Below are 21,834 nucleotides of genomic sequence, written 5' to 3' on the forward strand. Positions count from 1 at the left end.
CATACATAGGTGTTAGAGTTGTGTTATTCGAATAACCAAACTCACTTAGTTTTTATTAGCTAATGATATTATGGCTACGAAAGTTATTCGGATTCCATTTTCATAATATTATGTTTAGATTCCAAACTCAATTTTTCTAAGGATCAGACTTACCTTCTTCTTTTTTTTTTTTTTCTGAACTAAGATTCATTTGGGTCAACTTATATGCATCTTGACTATATTCTTATTATTTAAATATATAGCCATTGGATCAATTATTCTCTCTTTTAGGTAAGTTCAAAATAATAATTGCTTTTTTTTTTTTTTTTTGTAGAAAAACATCTTCATTCAACATAATAATTGCTGATTAATTGATTCATGTAGCATTTGTATGTTGAGGAGGTAAACATCAAAGAATCAATCAGATAAATACAAGGATTCTAGAAGAAGAAAAAAAACTCATATTGTTCAATATTTATATCTATTCTATTGAGTTCCCGAATCCTAAATTAAGATCTTTCTCATGGAACCAACAAGATATAATAATAGTTGTCGGATCCACCACTCCCCCATCCTTTTCTAATATTTCATGAATATTATAACAGAGATGTTATTTGCTTATTCTTTTTTAATTATGGACCCATCTCCCTCAATTGGTTAAACTCCTATTTTTAGAATTGGAAGTTTTATATTCAGGGGTGAGGAACTATTATATATATATATATATATATATATATATATATATCATTAAGAAAAAATGAATCATGATATCTCTTAATCGAGATATTGACTATTGTCAATTGAATAATCTTTAAATAATAAATAAATTAATTTTTATTTCAAAATATATATTAATTGAGCCAAATTCAAAAGGACAATCGTACATCAATGAAAAAGATATAACGTCTATCGGCTAAAATCTAGATGATTTGGATTAGGGAACTAAGAATAAACATTTAGAAGCTGGGAATAACTTTTGCATTTCTGACCATAGCCAATCAGTATTCACCGTCCATTCCATTTTTGAAAAACGGAAATGGCTTTGGCTAGCTTCCTGAATCGTCCATCCCTAGTCCCTACTAAACTTCTTGTAAGAGAAAGTTGTACTGGATTACCCTAAACCCAAAAACAAAAAGGTTGTACTGACCTATATTTCGGGCAATTTTAAACCCTACTGCATGTAGCCATGTTCCATGGATAGCAACTTCCACTTGGGAAGAATTTGACTTGAAGAGTTAAGATTTTGATTGATGGCCTGATTGGGAATAATAAAGCTTAATGGCGCCGGGACCCATATATCATTTATTCCAAATCCAAATTTCTAGAATGATTCGCCAGCAATAGATAACACGTTTTCCTAACTGTAATGCATTAACGTACTTTTCAACAAAAAAATATAAAAATGCATAAATGAACTTTTCTTCTAAGACTCTCTAAGAAGACACAGGCATCCAACGTAGCGGCACAAAGGCAAGAGAGGCACACCAGAGCAGCAGATGGAAAAGGTAACCGGGCAAAGTGTGCAAGAGGCCAAAGCTGTGACAGTGTTGCAAAGGAAATGGGTTGAACATCATCCGGCTTCTGCAGTCTCTGGTTGGTATAAGTTCCGGCAGCTGTGCATACTGCCTTTGCCAGAAGGGTCTACTAAGATGCCACCAAAGAGAGGAATGGTCAAGAAAAAGATATTTGGTGACTTGGCTAAAGCTTGCGCTCCTGCAACTCACCAAAACACTGCTCCTCCTACTGCTGCTGCTACTAACACCACCAGGACTTCTCATTAGCATCACTACTGCTTCAGCACTTGCAGTCTATATGTGCTTCTCTTACAGTAACTTGAACCGATTCATGCTTGTACATTTGTGTTTTGGGTACAAATTAAGTAGTTACAATTCAAAGAACATTAACCAAAACTTCTGCAATATATCAACACATATGGTGCTGAAATTTTGTGGGGATGTATATGCCAAAGATACCCCTGTATATGTTAAATTAATTTCATTCCAAATAGTATTTCTCGATAGGTAAAACAGAGTATTGATCAATCAAAACATGGAGTGTATAGTAGTCAAGAGTATTAGCGGAGGTGCATTTCATACGGAAGCCATGAAAACTGATACACCGAAGGGTCTTAATCTAACCTCATATGTGGCAGCTGGCATTTAGAATCCATAGAGTGAATGGATTCCAGACATTTAATATGCGAAGGTGAAGTGAATGGCTTTACTTGCTAGCGGATGCAGATGGAGTTAACTAGCACTCCATGAAATGGTTCAAAAATGACAGCTCATATAACTGTCCTTATTACGATCAAATCAATCACATCATGGAGGATCTTATCCAATGTTTCTTTCCTCCTGGATGGTCCAAATGATCAAAAGCAGTTTTAATAGAAAGAAGGCCCCCTTCGCCAAGAGCATACAAAAGCCTGTTCTCTCGGTTGGTGTAGATTACTGTAAACATTTTATATAGATGTTACCATTTGAGGTGCTTAAACAAGGGGAAGAAAAAGAGTTGTAGTAACTTGTTGTACAATGCTGTAAATTTTTTGGAACAAAAACACTAAGCATACCAAAACATTTTTAAATACCAAAACGAATTTAGAGCGATAAAATGCAGGGTTTCTTGTTTTACGACATAATGTTGGTCTTAACAAAGTCAGCACATAATTATAGTTGGTATGTAAGTCCACAATAACTCCATCCCTAGAATGGAAGGAAGAATTAGGAAGGATTTCCAACCCATAATTTATTTTTACCATTGGGTTTTCTTGCGGTTACAACCACACCATATAGATCATCTGTAACTGAAGCTCTACTTGGTTGTTCACCCATGCAATTTTCAAATGCCTGCAAGCTCGTTGAGCCAAATGCAAACCAGATAAGAAAAGATGACACAGATCCTTAACAGTTCGAAAGAACCTGCATCTCCGTCCCAAAAAGAAATCTACAGACCACCACAAGTTACATTTGCACTAGGTAATATATGGCTTCTCTCACATTTGCTAATTTGTAACTGTCATGATTACATCACATTCATATAAATGAGCAACTATTTCAGTTATAAATGACTCATTTTACACCTATAGTATGAAAACCTATAAAAACCAACTCTCTCTGCCTTCCATTTTTCAAAGAGGAAAGAATAGCAGAGTACTGTACAATCTGCGGTGGTGAATGGATAGCATCCCCTATAAGAATTATTAAACAGATGCTCATCCAAATAATTGATTGTTATGGACAGTATCCATTGATTGAATGTTTCCTATATGAATTGAAAGGGTAGCCAATCTTTGTGTATGTTAGCAGCAACTACTGATAATTGCTCAAACCTATGCAAAATTTGGTGGTTATGGTTAGTATCCATTGGTTGAATGTGCCCTATATGGATGGAATGAATAGCCAGTCTTGCATATGTTAGCAGTAACTACTAATGTATACTCAAACCTTTGTGAGCCAGTATCCTCCGTCTTTTGTACACATACTTGTATGCATTCTTTTTTCTGTTGCAGTTTCCAATCATGTTTTCTTTCCCAATAATCTTATTCCTCTGCCCACGCTTGTAATACAACCGACAAAAGTTATAATTGCAATGTCCAATTTGGTTATCCTTTCCCTGTAACATGAAGACGGTCAGATAGCTAAAAATTAAGGTCGCAAATAGAGGTAAATGTTTTAAGTAAAAATACCTGCCGAAATCCAGAAACTATTCCTGAGTTTTTTGATATTCCTACAAGACCTAAAGAAACAATATAGAAAAGGAGAATATAAAAATGAATAAACAGAATTCAGACTTTCATACAATGAATAGAATGAAATAATTAATCTTTGCATAGAAACTTCTATATATACCTTCTGAGTTCTTTGTTTCCATGGATTGTTTGGTAAGGAGTTTTTGGTACAATGTTGTTCCTTGAAAGACCAGAAGTGGAAAACCCAAGAGCTCTGATCTTTCGTCACGTGACATCTCTGCAAATCCAAAGGAATCCTTCCATGTTTGACTTCTCTCAGGAACGGATGGCAAAACTAGTCTTCCTACCCCCAATTGATTGAGTACCTGTAAATTGGAAAAGAAACTGGATTTTTACCAAAGACTTCTGCACCAAGCTCAGAAGCCCCAAAACAAAAATTAACCAACATATGATGGGTTGACAAAAATACATTCTCTAATTCATTAACAAGAACATGACACATCCCCAGCTGTCGGTAATCAAAAGCAGTACAAACTAGAGGCATCTCAGCAACAGTTGGTCCATGGATCCTACAAGTGAACACAAGGGTCACAAATGCTGCCCATGGATACAGGATTCAAGTTTGAGCTAGGAAAGAGAAAACTGCAACAAAATTACCTCACAGCCGCCACACATGTCACTTCATCTCCCTTCTGCAAAACCATGGTGTAGAATCCATGGAAGTTCAACCTTTTGAATTTTGATCTGCAGTAGATAAAGCAAGCTAATTATTAATTCCTTTCATAGATTTTGAATTAGATGTACTGTCTCTCTCTGGGTAGAAAAATCTAGGAAAATTCTTTTCTATTTTTTAGTAAAAGTCTTATATATCACCATGATACATAATTGGCACCACATATACAAACCAGAATTCAACATCCATGACTAGACTAACAAAATAGAAGTGCAGTGAGTGCCTGAACTCCAAGAAAAGAACATTATTGAAAGAAAACCTTAAGATACAGCAGCCAAGAGCATTAGAAATTATCTCCCCACATCTGCAGTTGTATGACTGTAAGGTTGAAATAAACTGGCTCCTAAATGTTTAGCTTAAAAGAACTAAGAAAATTCATATTACTGCAATGTTGTTATACTCAGCCAAATCATGAAAAACAACTATGCTGTAAAAAAAATTCCACAATCTGTGTATCGCTACTATTCCTAAACTGGTTGGTTACAAGGCCCAAAGATTGCAATATAGAAAACCAAGAAATGCAAATCCATGCGCCCTCCCATCCTGCCCCCAACAACCCCCCCCCCTAAATAAAAAAAATTTTAAAAAGGAAGAAGCAGCAAGTCAATGAGTATTTGACTTTGTAGTCTCAAGCTCCAAGGCCCTATGATTTGTGTGACCAAACAAGGCCTTTGGAAAAAAGGGTGATATTACTATTTAAAAATGTACAGACCCTTCAAGTAGACCTGTGGTAATAACAAGTTTCCCAAAATTACATGAAATTACCTGATCCTTGGTGTCACATAATCACCATGTAAAGTAAAATTCTTCACTTCTCTCACATCCACTCCAACATTAGTTTCTTTCTAAAGAAAGCTACCCTTCCTAAAATTTAAAGAGGTACAACCCTAATCCAAAGCTCCAATTGAAGTTTAGGGAATTAACCCTACCAGGTTTAGGGTGTAATTTGGACTTGAAGCTGATAAACTGATAGATCAAGAAACAGACAAAGACGTAGGAAATTTGGACTGGAAGCTAATTCATAAAACACATAAGTTACTATTAGAGCAGCCACAAATTCAAATCAGCAACTCAGGTTAGGATAATTTTCAAGACACAATAGGGGAGACGATTAGGTCTAGTAGTCTATGGGTGACAGTTGATCAAACAAGAAAAACTTCTCCGCAGCAAATGGAGGTGCAATCAGATTAGTCATGGTTTTGGTCAGAATTTGTAAGAGAACTTGCAGCATCAACAGATTACATGATAGAAATTGAAATCATTAGTTAGCTAGTGATCAACGCATTGGAGGAAATAAACGTGTGACAAACAGAAACAAAGAGTAAGTGTAGAGCAAAATTAAACAGGAAATAAAACATGTCTAAGTAGCAAAAAGAAAGAGGACTTACACTCTGCTGGAAAGAACGTCTACAACAATGTTCCTTTTAGAACAAGGATCAATGATAGGATGAAAGCACTCCTGCATGACGTTTCGGGCTTTAGATAGCTTAACACGATAATTGATCTTCGGCATTGCCTCAACAAAGTGAATATCTTCCGTCCCTCGTTTCAACATCATCCAGGATAAGCCTTCAATGCTCGTTGGATTTGATTTACCAATCATTTGATGAAGATGAGCATATATCTGAAAAGCCACAATAAAGTTATGAAAGTTGAAAAAGATACAAATTTAAGGAATAAAAAATAGAACAATAGAAGATGCACATCCTAAAGCTGCAGCTGAAAGAAACCAAAAAAAAAAGTCATACACCTCTATAACTCAATCACAAAGGCCAAAGAATTAAATAATCTGTCAAGGCAGCAAAACACTAAGGTCTCTATTTTAGCCCTGCCCCACAAAACCCTGCTTTTGGGTCTTTATGGACCCACCCTTGATAAATCCAAATATAAAGTGCAGTAGCAATTCTGAAAATAAAGTGAACAGATTAGTACCCTTTTGAAAGAAAAAGAAAAGACTAACTGGTAAGTAAATTTTGAAGGAAAGGCCAATCTCAAAGTGAATGTAGTGGAGAGTAAACTCAGAAAACTAGGGGTTGTTGTGTAAATAAACAATAGCCTTCTTTATTTGCAAATAATTAAGGTTTTCTTCCAGAGAGCAGACCCTGGCCCAATGGTAAGGCTGGCCCATTACAACCTTGTGGTCTTGGGCTCGAATTGGGAAACAGCCTCTCCATGAAGCCAGGGTTAGGCTGCATACGTTGTGAATCTCCCCAAACCCTGCAGTAGTGGGGATCCTTGTGTTGTGTTATTGTCCTTCCAGGGTTTCCTTCAACCTCAAAACTGAGACAGAGGAAAGCCACCAAGAAGCTAGTTAGAGATCTCGCCCAAGCTAAAGCAGTTCAAGTTGAAAACTTGGGATCACAGAATCCTCTTAAAAGTCAACTGATAAGGCTGGAAAGATTGCAGAACCAGGTTTCATCATGAGATGATAAGGCTTAATCAAGGACAATGCAATTCATCTTGCAAGGAGAATTCTGATGATTACCAACAATTACTCTTTATAACTACCCAAATAAATAGAGGTTCACGAGATCGTGTATCCTGACTCTAATCAGTTACCATAACTAACGGGACTCCTGTCCATGTACATCACTCTTACTAATCATAACTGAAGTAAACTCATACCATGTTTACTTAATTGATAAGAACTCCTATTATGGCAACTGAATACACATAACTATTCCCGCCCTACAACCATGCATGCACACATGTATACATCACAAAACATTGACATCATATTTTCAGACAGATAATATCTTTCCCCCCCTTAAGATTGGGCCTCTCCTCAAGCCCCAGAACCTGGGAATTGCTCCATTATAACTTTGGAATTATTAACACCCTCTTCATCTCCATAATCCTGTTCAATCAAAAGCAATTTCTACAACAATAATCTCCTAGAACAAATTGATCAGTGAAATTATAACATAACCCTTGAATGTCTATTTTGCATCTCCATTGAAGTGAGTGGGTGAATACAAAAAGTTGTACTATGACTAATTGGTGGAACGTTAGCTCCCTCAAGTGAGTGGTTTGAGCTTCATCAACTTGGTCAATCTGATGGTTGCAAGACTATACTGGGGTCCCGGACAATAAATCAGTTTTTATATTGTCCTTGAGGCCACTGAGAAAATAACTCGCTCCCACTTTTGAGGGCAACTCTTCAAATCTGGCTCAATCATCTCATACTGTTCCAACTCTCTCCTCCACACACCCCCCACCCCCAACCAAAAAAAAGAAAAAGAAAATTTGAATTGAGTTGAACCAAAATATGCTTGCAGTCCTTACCAATAAGCCTGCCAAACAATTCAACCTCCAAAGAGCTGGTACAAAAGTTGAGCATCTCCCTAGAAAGGGAAATGAACCAATGCCACTTGTTCTTCTTCCAGTGTTTGACAGAACTTGAAGAACTATTCAACTCAGCAAGTCCAACTAGTAGTATCTTCATCTCCATTGTAACAGGGAAGTCAGCCTTCACCAGTTTTGGAGTGAAGGTTTGTTGAGAGGTCATCCTGCACAAGGCAATCAGGACCTGAAGTCCAGATCTGGCACCTCAGAGGTCTTCGCTAGTTCAACGACTTTGGTTGGTGGAGGTGACCTGGCCATTCAAATGATTTGGTATATACTTAGAAGGATCAGTTTATGGCCATCAAGCTTCAAAAGGAGTTGTGTTTGCCCTTCCTGCATGATCTTCATTTTCTTCTTCTAAGTTTTTCATCTCTACTCCATGTTACCACAGTGGTACCAAGCCAGTAGGTACCTGCGTTGAGTATCACTATCTACCTTAGTGATGCATGACATGTAAAAGGAAATATATAAAGAATAAAAATTGTTTTAATCAGGAAAAGTCGCACCTCATAACTGTCAATGACAACTCATACTTTACTTCTCCATTGCATAATGAATCATCTTTACCTTCGCCCATGGACGTGGCAGCCTATATGGGTGTGTGATCTATGTCAAATCTCTGTATCATCTTTGCTTTATTTGTTTCTTTGTGTTTCTTGGTTTTGCTGATGAGCACATTTACATGCAAAACCTTAGGGCATAACGCATGCATTTTACACACTCAGAATAGAGCTACCTTAGATTTTTGTTGTTGGTTGTAGGATTTTATGGGGAGCTTAGAGAATATTTGAGTTTTTTGGGTGTGAAACATGCAATTTTAGACGTAAAGTGGTCCAGTTTATTGTCGCAATTGTGAAGAGGGCTCAAATCTAAGTTGGTTAAAAGTGGATCATAATGCAAGTCCAGGCCAGATCAATCATCGTAAAGAAATTCTTTGTAATCAAGGGCTTTGGTTTTTTTTTTTTTTAAAAGAAATTCCAAGTGTACATATGGGCCCTGCAAAGCAGTCAAAGATTTGGATCTTCTTCCCTCATATGAGTTGACCTCCTTCCAACTTTTCCATACCATCCAAGATTTTATAAATCCTCTATTTTATTCTAGTCAATCAGCTAATACTTTCTTAAACATTTTTTTCTTTATTTATTCTTTACTTTCCCACTCTAATTCCTATGCCACAATTTTCACCTCTATTTTTTTGGTTTTCACTTATTAGACTCAATGTTTTAGGTTTCAAATTTACATTTAATCTCTTTAATCCAATTAATTCTCTTTTAGTTGTATACTTTTTTTTACTTATGCCAACGTAACTATTAGTTCTGATTAATGCAAATTCAAGTTTCAGTCAAGTTCAAGGTTCTTCGTGGTATTTGTCTTTCGCTAGGTCTAGCAATTTCAGATTTGGTTTAATCTAGATCTAGTTGTTAGGGTCGGTTGGATTTCAAATCGATAAATTTTGTCATTATTCAAGAGTTCAAGCAAGTACCTTCTTCAATAATCTTCTCTCTCCCCTCCCCCAATTCTCGCTTCTATCTACCCTTTCTATTTCTAACTTAGGACTTTATTTTCATCATTTTATTGTTTTCCATCCCTTATGGGTCCTTGATTAGAGATGCTTACAGTCGTGCCTCTCTTGGTTAAGGTTCCATTTTTTCTTTATTGTTCTGTTATTTATTTTTTGAAAATTTTATTTTATACCTCTTTCCCCAATCAATGGACTGGAAGCTACAACAAAGGGACCACAATCAAATGTATCTTAGCTGCACTCATCTTCCCGCAATCCTAAGCTAAAATTGCGAACAGGTACCTAGTTTATCTCCTTCCAAGCTAGACTTGGGGCCCAACAAATTTAAATTCATCTCCTCGCAAGTTGGACTTGGGGCCCACCAAATGTGAAAATTTTATCTTCTAGGTGACTATTCACATTACTGTAGCATGAATAGTAACTTCTGGTTGTACCACATTGTTGGAATATTAAATGAATCTGACTTATGCTAGAGTGACATAGCATGCCTTTATTTATAATAATAATGTGAACGAAAGAATACAAGAGTACCCAACGTTGGACTAAAATAATAAAAGCATACTAACTGACAAAACTACCCTTCTCACTTAAATTCTTGACTTACGACACTCCCCCTCCCAACTTGCTAATAATGCAAAGAATTACTTGACACTCAAAACTCTTTGTGAACACATTAGCATGTTGATTGTCAGACGTGAAAAAGGAAATCTAAATCAACCCAAACTCAACCTTCTCTTTGATAAAATGCATGTTAATCTCTACATGTTTAGATCTATCATGCTGAACTGGATTATGGGCTATATTGATTGCTGATTTGTTGTCAAAGTATAACTGTATAGGTTCTTTTAGATCTATCCCAAGCTCCTGAAGAAGACCCTTCAACCATATTACCTCGCAAATGCCTTGAGCCAAATCTCTAAACTCTGCAACACTAAATTGTGCAACTACAGCCTGTTTCTTACTCCTCCATGATACTAGATTACCCCACACATAAGCACAATAACAAGATGTAGATCTCCTATCATCTAGACATCCTACTCAATTTTCATTTGTATATGCTTCAACTCTAAGATGCCCATAGGAAGAGATTAAGATGCCTTTTCCAGGGGATACCTTCAAGTACCTCGAGATGCGATACATTGCACCAAGATGTGAAGAGTAAGGATCATGCATGTATTGATTGACCAGGCTGACTGCAAAAGTGATATCCGACCTAGTGCGTGTCAAATAAATCAACTTCCCAACCAATTTCTGATAGCTAGGCATATTAACTAGTCTCCTTCCTTTGCCTTCAAGTGTTGATTGGGCTCCACTAAGGTCTCAGCAAGTCTACACCCTAACATCCCCATTTCTTCTAGTAGGTCCAAAGTGTATTTTCTCTGGGAGGGAGAGACACCATTGGCTGAGTATAGCTCTAACTCGAGAAAATATCTAAGTATGTCCATGTAAGGTTGTAATTTCTTCCTCACTACTTTCTGTGATAACAATATCATCCACATACACCAGAAGTACTGTAGAATAAGAACCATTATGCCTAACAAATAAAGTATGGTCTGCATTACTCTGCTAATAGCCATAGGAAATCATAACCTTATGAAATCTTCCAAACCACACCCTAAGGGATTGCTTTAGTATATATAAGGCTCTTCTTAATTTGCTTACTTTCCCATGAGTCTCAGGGCTAGAATAGCCTGGAGGCACATCCATATACACTTCCTCCTAAGCTCTCTATGGAGGAAATCATTCTTCACATCCAATTGTTGTAGATTTCACCCTTGATTCACAGTACATGAGAGAAAAGCCCGAACTATGTTCATCTTGGCAACAGGGGCAAACATCTCCTGGTAGTCAATGCCATAAGTCTGAGTAAAGCCTTTGGCTACCAGCTTAATCTTATTTCTTTCTATGGTTCATTTGCTTTGTGTTTTATGATGAACACCACCAGTCTGCTTTCCTGCAAGCAAAGACACCTACTCCCACTCTTTTTTCCCCCTCTCTCCAGGGGTTGCATTTTCTCAGCCATAGCTTTCTTCCAATTTGAGTGAAATACTGCCTCCTACCATAAGTTAGGAATAAAGGTGGAGGACAAAGAGGAAATAAAGCTCTGAAATTCTCGGGATAGAGACTGATAGGAGATATGGTTAGAAAATAGGATGTTTAGTGCAAGTACATGGCTGCTTTCTCAAAGCAATAGGTAAATCAAGGTCAAAGATAAACTCACCAAGAGGAGCGGATTCTTCAAGATGGTGCTTCCAACTAGCATGGCTTAAAGGGTGTATCTTCTGCTTCCTTTGGTAGGTCTTCATAGGTCTAGTCTCACCCCGTACAACATCCACCAGCTATTCCACTCCGGCCACTCCATCTTCCAAAGGAGAATTTGTCAAAGGAAATTCAATAGTAGGAAACTTAGGAGGAATCTCAATAAACACCGAAGCTTTTGTAACAGTAAGAACCTCAGAAGGAATCTCAATGAACATCAGAGCTTATTTACTTGCACTCTCCCCCTAAAGAAGAGTATGGGAAAAGAAAGGAACCTGTTCTGGAAAAACAACATCCATAGATACAAAAAAAGCACAAAACTCAGGAAGGTAACACTTGTACACCTTTTGGGTAGCAAGATAACACAAGAATATACACCGTAACCCATGGAGGTCTAACTTACCATGACTATGATGTTTGCCAACAAAAGCAACACACCCAAAAACCTTAGGGGGAACTGTAAAGTTGGCTGTCCCTAAAAGAACATCAAGAGGACAGCACTAACCTAAGACTTGGGAAGGCATCCTATTAATCAGATAGGTGGCGGTTTGAACTACATCACCCCCAAAAATAAAGAGGCACATGCATAGTGAACATAAGAGATCATGCTACCGCAAGAAGATGTCTATTCTTGTGCTCAACCACCCCATTGGAGGGATATCCACACAACTAATTTGATGTATAATCCCATGATCAACAAGATAAGAGGGAAAATCCCCACCCATATATTCAGCCCCGTTATCAATCCTTAAGATTTTTACGATAGCCCCAAACTGAGTCCTTATCATAGTATGAAAATTTTAAAAATAGGAAAACACATCACTTATTTGGTGAAGAAGACACACCTATGTGGTTCTAATGCAAGAGTCAATACAGGAAACAAACCACCAATGACCAGATATAGACACAATCTGATAAAAACCCCACACCTCAAAATGAATAATAGAAAAAGGAACATTACTACGATTATTAGAAATATGATAAACATATCTAGTTTGTTTGGCATAAATGCAAGCATTACAACGAAAATCATTCAAATTACATCGTTTAACTAAGTCAAGAAATAATCTAAATAAAACTAATAAAAGGAATGTGGCCAAGCCGATTATACCACTGCAATAAAGACACTAATGCAGGAGAGGACGATGTAGATGCTGTAGAAAAAGTTGATGGAGACATGTCCCATTTCTGTCTACCATTACCAATAGTACGCCCCATTTCCAAGTCCTAAAAAACATAACAAGAAGGAAATAAGGTTATTTTGCAATTCATATCACGTGTAAGGCTACTAATAGACAAAAGGTTGGCCGAAAATTTTGGAACGTGCAAAATAGAAGAAAGGGTAAGTGGAGAGAAATAGATAATAGAACCCTTTTGGGAGGTTAAAGACAGAAATCCATCAGTTGTTCAAACATCCTCAGCAAAAGAAACAAGTGAATAAGTATGAAATAAAGAAGATGAACTTGTCAAGTGGTCGGTTGCCCCAGAGTCAATTATCCAAGAGGGATAAATGGAGTTGATACAATGAGAATCAAAAATACTTATCGAATGCTGGGAATTAGCAATGGTATGTAATGGCAGAGACAACACTCGCACTGGGAATCTATCCTGAAGAGGATACATCAAGCCTGGACATCAACTAACGAAGTTGTTGGAGCTCATTTGAGGAAAAAGGTGTTAAAGTACTCAGGGGGTCTAAAATAGCTTGAATTGCAGATGTTGGATCACTGACCCTGGTTCCATTCCTTCCTCCTCCACGTGAATTTGTTGAACATCCATGCAACTTCCAATAGTTCTCCTTTGTATGGCATTCTTTCCCACAATATCCGCACTTCACCGAGGCCTAGAATCCCCATAACTAGCAAATAATGCGGACCTATCAGGAGTTTGTGTATATACCATAGTTGTGTCTATTGTTCTCAATATCAACCATACCATAAGCTTGCTCCAAAGAAGGAAAGGGCACCCGGGAAAGAATGTGTACCTGAATCTGATCATACTCAATGTTTAGGCCGGCTAGAAAATCATAGACGCAGAGCTTGTCTTCCCACTCCTAATAAGCAGCAGTGGCTTGGGTAAATTTTCAATAGAAATCCAATGTCTTATAATCCCTCTAAGTGTATTGTAATACAGAGATAGGGTTAAATCCTTCTATTACAACTAGTGAATCTTCCTATGAATCTCAAAACACTATGCATCATTACCTATTATAGAATATGTATCTCGTGCAATTCTTCAAATAGTAGCAGTATCAAGAAGAAGGAGACAACTTTCTACCATGTTTGGTTCAATGGAATTACGAAGAAATCTCATAACCAAACAATCATTTGTATACCACTTGGATCCATTCTTTTTTCTATTCAAAGATCAGCCCTTTGTTTTTGTGTTTTCACATCGAGAATTCTTTGCAGATGAAGAGAAGTCAAAGGGGCTTCTTACTTCCCAAACAAAACCTCCTACATTTATATATAACTGCTGGTTCATCAAGAATACACAAGAAAAGCACTTTGAATTGTTGATTCATCGCCAAAGATGGCTTAGAACCAATAGTTCATTATCTAATGGATCTTTCCATTCTAATACTCAATCTGAATCCCTGGAGAGATAGTTCACTAATGGAGTGGAGGATAAGTAATTCGACTCATTCAGATACAGATCATGAATGTTTGGAATCCATATTATGCAAGGAGACATTGCTTTTGCTAATTTTTGAATTGAAGGGTGATATCAAATCAGTCTATTTTTGGCGTCATATACATAGTTAGCGCATTCGTCATAGTTAGTAGCTCCGAGTTTAATTCTGTAAACCGAAAACTCAACATTGCTATCACAAGAATTGCAAGACCTTATGGACACCCTAATATTCTTGCAGAATATATAGCTGGAGGCCTGGACAATTAGAAAATAGAGTTTCATTTCGAAAGGCAATAAAAAAGGCTATTGAATTAGCTGAATAAGCAAATACAAAAGGATTTCAAATACAAATTACAGGGCGTATCGACGGAAAAGAGATTGCACATGTCAAATGGATCAAAGAAGGTAGGGTTCCCCTACAAACCATTCAAGGTAAAATTGATTATTGTGCCCTGGTATTGGCCATAATTCACAAGAACATTCTGTAATCTTAGTAAGAGGAGGAAGGGTTAAGGATTTACCGAGTGTAAGATATCACATTGTTTGAGGAACCCTAGATGTTGTCGGAGTAAAGGATCGTCAACAAGGGCGTTCTAGTGCGTTGTAGATTCTTATCCAAGACTTGTATCATTTGATGATGCCATGTGAATCGCTAGAAACATGTGAAGTGTATGGCTAACCACAATAACAAAAGTTTCATAAGGGGATTGGAGTAGGCCACCATGAAACAAAAGATCTTCTTTCTAAAGAGATTCGATTTGGAACTATTATATGTCCAAGGTCCAATATTGAAATCATTTCAAAGGGTTTCCCTGACTTTGTCCGTGTTAACAAACAATTTGAAATACCTCGACTTTTTTAGAACAAGTCCGAGTCAAATAACAATGATTCGAAGCACTTCTTTTATGCTTATTTTCAACTCCCCGAAGCATTTCGTCGCTTACTATGCCCTTCCTTGTCTCTAGGTGCCTGGATATCCACCGTAAGCCTTTCCTTGTTTGAACCTCGCCGTTAACTTTAAGGCTATGCCACAGTTCTTTTCTATATACTTTTATTTTAGTATTAGTTAGTGATCCCGGCTCGGTGAGTCCTTTCTTCCGTGATGAACTATTGGCACCAGTCCTACATTTTGTCTCTGTGGACCGAGTAATGTAGTACTGTATTTGAATGATCAAAACAGTAGCCAAATAGGACCTTTCACAGGGAATCAACTTTAGATTTGATAAGACTTAAGATAAATAAAATTCAGATATAAAGATAAGCTGAAAACCGGAGTGGTAGAACAAGGATATTGGTTTAAGAACAAGGACTAAATAGGTCTTCAAAACAGCAGTAGACTATAAAGAAGAAAAGGATGGAACAATATAAGAGAATTAAGAGAACAATAAGGACAACAAAGTAACACCCGGGCTTCACACCGCAAGGTGGATCGATTGGATCAAACACCAACCTACCTTGATCAAACACAAGGAGTCTCCATAGAGAAGGAATGCTAACAAAGCAATTTGATTTCAATAGATGAGTTGTGTCTTCACCACTTACATAAGTCTCTTTATATAGCATTCTAAAGAGACATAAACATTAATGGCAACATCCAACCACTAGCTAACACCACCTACCTATTAATGACTCAACTACTACCTAACTCTTGACAAAGGAGAACTCCTTTGACAATGAGTTCTCTTATTCTCAAACTAAAGCCCCTTTTATTGACTTTCTAAAAACTAGACTTAGGCTTAGGTCTAGACTATGAAGTTCAACAAATGTGGGCTAACTTTAACCCAATAAAACAGCCCTAGCCCATGAAAGCCATGGGCTGATTCAGGTGACAACTTTAGGCCTTTGATGGGCCTAACCCAATGGGCTTCTTCTTTCGTAAATATGTCTTCAATTCTGCATCACCAAGGCTTCCATCATCTCTTCCAAATTGATGTTCCAATATCTTTTTGTCATTTCTCTCCACACTTTCTTTCTTTCTTTATTATTTAAAAATAATAATAAAAAAATAAAAAATAAAAAGAAGAAGAAGAAGAAGAGAGACGAGATACCTTGAAATAAATAATTGTTCCAACAGACTGATAAGTGATAACATTTGAGATTATGCAAGATTATACACAAAAGATCCTTTTTTTGGCTCTCTCTCTCTCTCTCTTCAACTTTATGTCTCTTATCCCTAGGAGGTCTTCCTCCACTAGCAGGTTTTTTCGGAAAACTCCATCTATTCTAGCAAACACTTTTGATTATGGATCTACTACCAGAAATTCAATGTGTTATCTCAGCATTCAATGTGTATTCCTGAATAATCTCATTTTTCAATTATTCAACCATTTCATTTTACCAAGTTCAATGTTAGCCAACACCTGGCACGGTAACAATGAAAATGGCCCCTTCCTTAGAGTGAGATTATATGAGCAAGTGCCTAAACCAAAATATGTCTTGCAATGGGGGCCTGTACTATTACAAGGGGGATGTTCAGTACCGATTCTTATAGTTTGCAGCTTGGTATTCTTTCTACCACTAGTTTAGTACGTAGATGGTTTTAATTTAAATAGTTGGCAATCTTTTCGATATAGAACACTCATATCGAAAAAATGATTTGACCCATTTAACCTTATACTGGATAAAAAAGAAATAAAAATAATAAAAAGAAGTAGGACTTTATTCAATGCTGAATCGGCGACCTATTTATTATCTTTATGTATAAAGAAAAAGTAAACTTCACTCATTGAATCCTTGTGGATGCAAAAAATCCCCGCTGGGAGACTCACCCACCACAGCCAGGTGTGCGACGTGGGTCGAACCACCAGTTTATAAACCGGGGTTGGCAAACCAAAAAAAAAAAAGGATTGAATTGGATTTGGTTGGATTGGATGGTACCAACGAAATTGAGTGCGAACTCCCGTTTCTTATTTAATTAACCGATCAACTTGCTATCAGACATTTAACTTTTTTTCAATTATCCATTATTCCAATCAAATCAATTCTATTGTAAAAATTAGAAATCAACAAAAGAAAAAGTAAGTGGATCTGACACATTGAATCATGTTTGTTTCCACTATTCTAATAATAAATCTGAAAATTCGATCGAGATGAAGAGTTCAGATCCTGTCATCTCTTGCCCAAGGTATTATTTCGAGACGTTCCGTATATGAACCTCTTCAAACGGAGCTTATTGCTATTGATTCGATGATTCCTGTAGGACACGGTCAACGAGAATTAATTATTGGGGACAAACAGATAGGTGGCCCATCCAATTCTCGTTTTTCGACTCCTCCCTAGTTCTTCTCTTCAATGCAGGGTAGAGCAGCTTGGTAGCTCGCAAGGCTCATAACCTTGAGGTCATGCGTCTTGCTTAAGAATAACAAATTGGAATATCATGTAACTACCAGGGAATAAGGTTTGATCCTATTCATGGGGATTCCATAAATATCCCATACCAAAAATAGAAAGTTCGAAACAATTGGAACTTTGTCCTTTCATTGATTCATGTTTCATTGATTCCTCCTACAGATTTCATTTCAATTAGAATTTGGTTATTCACGACGTACGATGATCCCTATTAAGCATCCATGGCTGATTTTTTTCCTATGAACTAGATTCAACTAATTATGGTTATTGACGAATCAGTATTGAATTGATGCTTTATTACACTGCTTTTTATGAAATGATTCATAGACCATACATCTATACTAGAATAATATATCACTGAGACTCTCCTTTTTTTTGGTTTTGGACCTCTTCCAAATCATTCCCGCAGGAGATTCGGATCGATTTTTTTCTGATCCTTTGATAAAAAGATTCATTCTCTTCATAAAAAATAGGAGGTAGAACCAATAAAGAGAAGTTTTCTTTTTTCTCTTCTTTATCATAAGTTCACCTCCCTCAATGATCGACGGCGAAGACCTATATTCACTTTAGTAAATTAATATTTTTATTATTCATTTTACAACGAGATTTATCATCATTTTTAGCATGTCCTCGGAATGATCCATTCCATAAGATTAAAAAGAAAAAAGTTGGAAATTTGTCCAGTAAACATAATCAGAATATTCTATTCCTATAACTATTGACTCTTGCTCCAATGTTTCAAGTAATAGGTTGGGATGATAGGATCTACACCCATGACATTATGTGCCCAAAACAAATGCGCCACCAAGCTGCGCTACATCCCTTTTTATTCGTCTACCGTGTGACCAATTTGAAAGATCATTCGATGTAGTTGAAATAACTGAATTTTGGATTGTCCGATCAAGTAATGGAATTCATAACTATCTCAATGTCCTTTTTTTCTTCTTTTTTCTTTTTATTGTCTGAATATTTAGGAGCTAAGACCATTCCAATGTCCCCTTTCGCCATAGCTACACCAAGTAAGAAGTGTAAAACAATTAGTTCATAAGGACCACCATTGTATAACCATTCATCAATGGACACCGCTTCCCATATCAGGTAAAAGTGCAAACCTATAGCCGCTGAAGTAGGAATAATGGCACCAAAGATAATATTGTTTCCATAAAGTAAAGACCCGGAAACAAGTTCAAGAATACCATCAATATCTACTGGAGGAGCAGCAATGAAGGGGGTCTTTGAAGCCGTTCGAATCATTTCGATAATAAAAAGTTTAATCTGTTTTACAGGGAAGGTCCACGGTTCGAGTCCATATAGCCCTATCTAAATCTAATTTAGAATTTGATTATTCTATTCTAAATTATAATAATTGAGAATCAATTCAATTAACAAATTCATTTAAATAATAATAAATTGGACCAAAAAATGCGATTACATTATAAGGTCACAATTGAACAGATCGAGCAAAGTTCGAATTGACGCAACATGAAACCTATTAGTCCGAAAGCACCATGGAGAGCAACAAAAGTCCACAGACACCTAATTGACACCAACGAGTAAAATCCCCTAGTGCTTCAGGACCCTTCGAATTGTTGATTCATCCCCACAGATGGCTTAGAACCAATAGTTCATAAGTTCATTATCTAATGGATCTTTTACTCAATCAGAGAGTTATCAGTATTTATCAAATCTGTTCCTATCTAACTGAACGCCATTGGACCGCTTGATATCCAAAAACTCAACAACATTTGGACAGGTGGTTAATGTTGGGGTAAACCAGAAAGTTTGGGTAGAGCCAGATCTAAGTGTTGGCTAGGCAAGCGTCCTGTAGTAAGAGGAGTAGTTATGAACCCTGTAGACCATTCCCATAGGGATGGTGAAGGGAGGGCCCCAATTGGTAAAAAGAAAAACCCACAACCCCTTGGGGTTATCCTGTGCTTGGAAGAAGAATTAGAACAAGGAATAAATATAGTGATAGTCTGATTCTTCGTCGCCGTACTAAATAAAATAAGAGAGAAAATGGAATATCTTTCTTCGTCTTTACAAAAGAAAAGAAGAAAAAAAGGAAACGGGCAAACAAGTGCTGTAGCGAAACTGATTGCAAAAGAGGGTAAATTGGCCACATTAAAATTACCTTCTAGGGAGGTCCATTTGACATCCAGAAACTACTTAGCAACATTCAGACAAGTGGCTAATGTTGGGGTAAACCAGAAAAGCTTCAGTAAAGCTGGATCTAAGTGGGTCAGCGGGCATTTTACCATAGGTTTCTATTGTATCAATCTACCCTTGTTTGATTCCTATTGAAGCATATACTTGGTGGGTGGGTGCAGGGCGGACGATTTCAAAGCGGACTTTCCATTCATTAGATAGAGAAGATAGCCAAGATTTGTGATCCACTGCCGAGCTTATTCCAATTCCAACAGCTCGAACACGGATCATGGGGGTCTCCGGAATACTTCGTATCAACAGATACTCGGTATATCAATATCGATTCGATCCGAGATCTCTTATTGAATTGCTTATTCAATGAGCATTCTTAATATTATGCCTTCAAGAGGACTGAACCTCCACGCTCTTTAGCACGAGATTTTGAGTCGACCCAATGCTTTATTTTTGTCCTAGTCGATCCTGATTCAACATTAGAAGTATATTGATTGTTCCCCAATAACCGAATACCTTTGTCCGTAAATACTGCATATTTTATTCCATCCATAAATCCATTTTCTTCCCTTTGAGTTCCAGTATTGATAAGAATTCTAGTTCTTACCATTCATATGTCCAAAATATGGAAGAAACAAGTGTTCCCATGACTCTACCACCCCGCCAATTCTATTCCACTTAATCACCCTTTCATGACCACATATCTTTCCAGGCTAAGGAATAGGAAATCTTTCTCCTGTTACATGAATCAAATGTTTCATTTCATCCGAGAAAAGCCATCTCTTTCTTTCCATGTTTCAGCAGTAGCATATTGTTCCATGGAGCTAAGGTCCAAAATATGGAAGAAACAAGTGTTTCCACGACTCTACCACCCTGTCAATTCTGATCCACTTAATCCCCCTTTCATGACCACATATCTTTCCGAGCTAAGGAATGGAAAATCTTTCTCCTAATACATAAATCAAATGTTTCATTTCATCCAGGAAAAGCCATCTCTTTCTCAACAATGTCTTTGTCATTTGATCCAATAAAAGGATTTGGTGTTGCTCATATTTTACAAGAAATGCTTACTTATAAATCTAATCATATTAGAGCCCATCAGGAAGTACTTGGGACTACAATCATTGGGGGAACAATACCTAACCTTAAGGATGCTCCAGAATCTTTTCGATTGCTCGTTCGAGAACTACGATCTTTGGCTCTAGAACTGAATCATTTCCATCACTTCGACATGTATAAAAAAATATTGTGACATTTCATTTCTTATGGCATTTTTCAGTTGTTTCTTTCTTAGGTATATATATCTCAATGGCCAATTCCATCGTTTATAGTCAAAAACGACAATAACAAGAGGTTTTTCAAACCAGAAATTGTCTTTCTCTTCTTCTTCTTAAAGTATTTCTCACTTTGATTTATCTGGACTTTTTGAATTATCTGGATGAAAAGTCCAGATAATAATATAGGATGTCTCTTTAAAGTTAAAGTGGAATCCATCCTTTGTTTTTCCGTTTCCATTCAGTCGGATCTCTTTCGTTTCATCTATTTTGTCCGGACAACAATGTGTTGAACTACTTCAACAAGCCTGCATGTGAGGTATCCAGCATTTGATGTTCGGACAGCAGTATCCACAACCCCCTTGCAGGCTCCGTAGCAGAAAATGATATATTCTGTTAAAGACAGTCCTTTGTGTAAATTGCCTTGAATAGGTAAATCAATCATTAGTCCTTGGGGATCCGACATTAATCCTCTCATCCCTACTAATTGGTGTACCTGAGATGCATTTCCTCTAGCTCCCGAAAAAGACATCATATGGACTGGATTAGAAGGGTCGGGGACTCAATTAACATTAAGAACTTTTCATACTGGCAGAGTATTTACAAGCGGTACTACAGAACACATACGAGCTCCCGCTAATGGAAAAATTAAATTCAATGAGGCTTTGGTTCATCCCACTTAGTATATTGTGGACCAAGAGTGGAAGGCTTAGTAGTAATTCCATCAAGATGGCAAGTCAAACCACGAGCACGAATGGCAAGGGAAACAAAACGAGACCACTGAAGATAATTGGTCCCATTAAGCTTAAACATGATCATCTAAAGAGGAGAAAGATCACGATCCCGAGGAATAGATGAAACGAGAAGCTTCTCAGATGGACCAAAAAATGTGGGG

General features: G+C 37.1%; 1 protein-coding gene across 3 annotated transcripts in view; it reads right to left on the bottom strand.

The window, feature by feature from the left end:
• Window positions 1-2,319: 2,319 nt before the first annotated feature.
• Window positions 2,320-21,834, bottom strand: part of LOC149008903 (uncharacterized) — a 29,538-nt gene continuing 10,023 nt past the window's right edge. Inside the window, exons 5-10 of one of the 3 annotated variants that reach the window (XM_089164347.1) lie at window positions 5,789-6,024; window positions 4,325-4,411; window positions 4,137-4,236; window positions 3,828-4,032; window positions 3,665-3,714; window positions 2,320-3,591 (exon numbers count right to left, since the gene is read on the bottom strand). In XM_089164347.1, coding sequence (XP_089020473.1) covers window positions 3,406-3,591; window positions 3,665-3,714; window positions 3,828-4,032; window positions 4,137-4,236; window positions 4,325-4,411; window positions 5,789-6,024 — 864 coding nt within the window. In that variant the 3' untranslated portion in view covers window positions 2,320-3,405. Of the gene's footprint in view, window positions 3,592-3,664; window positions 3,715-3,827; window positions 4,052-4,136; window positions 4,237-4,324; window positions 4,412-5,788; window positions 6,025-21,834 lie in introns of those variants that run through there. The other 2 variants (XM_089164348.1, XM_089164349.1) reach the window with 2 other exon arrangements.

Source organism: Hakea prostrata, chromosome 7 (genome assembly GCF_041222555.1).
Source record: "Hakea prostrata isolate BN-2017 chromosome 7, UWA_Hpros_2, whole genome shotgun sequence".
In the NCBI taxonomy this organism is placed as follows: Eukaryota; Viridiplantae; Streptophyta; class Magnoliopsida; order Proteales; family Proteaceae; genus Hakea; species Hakea prostrata.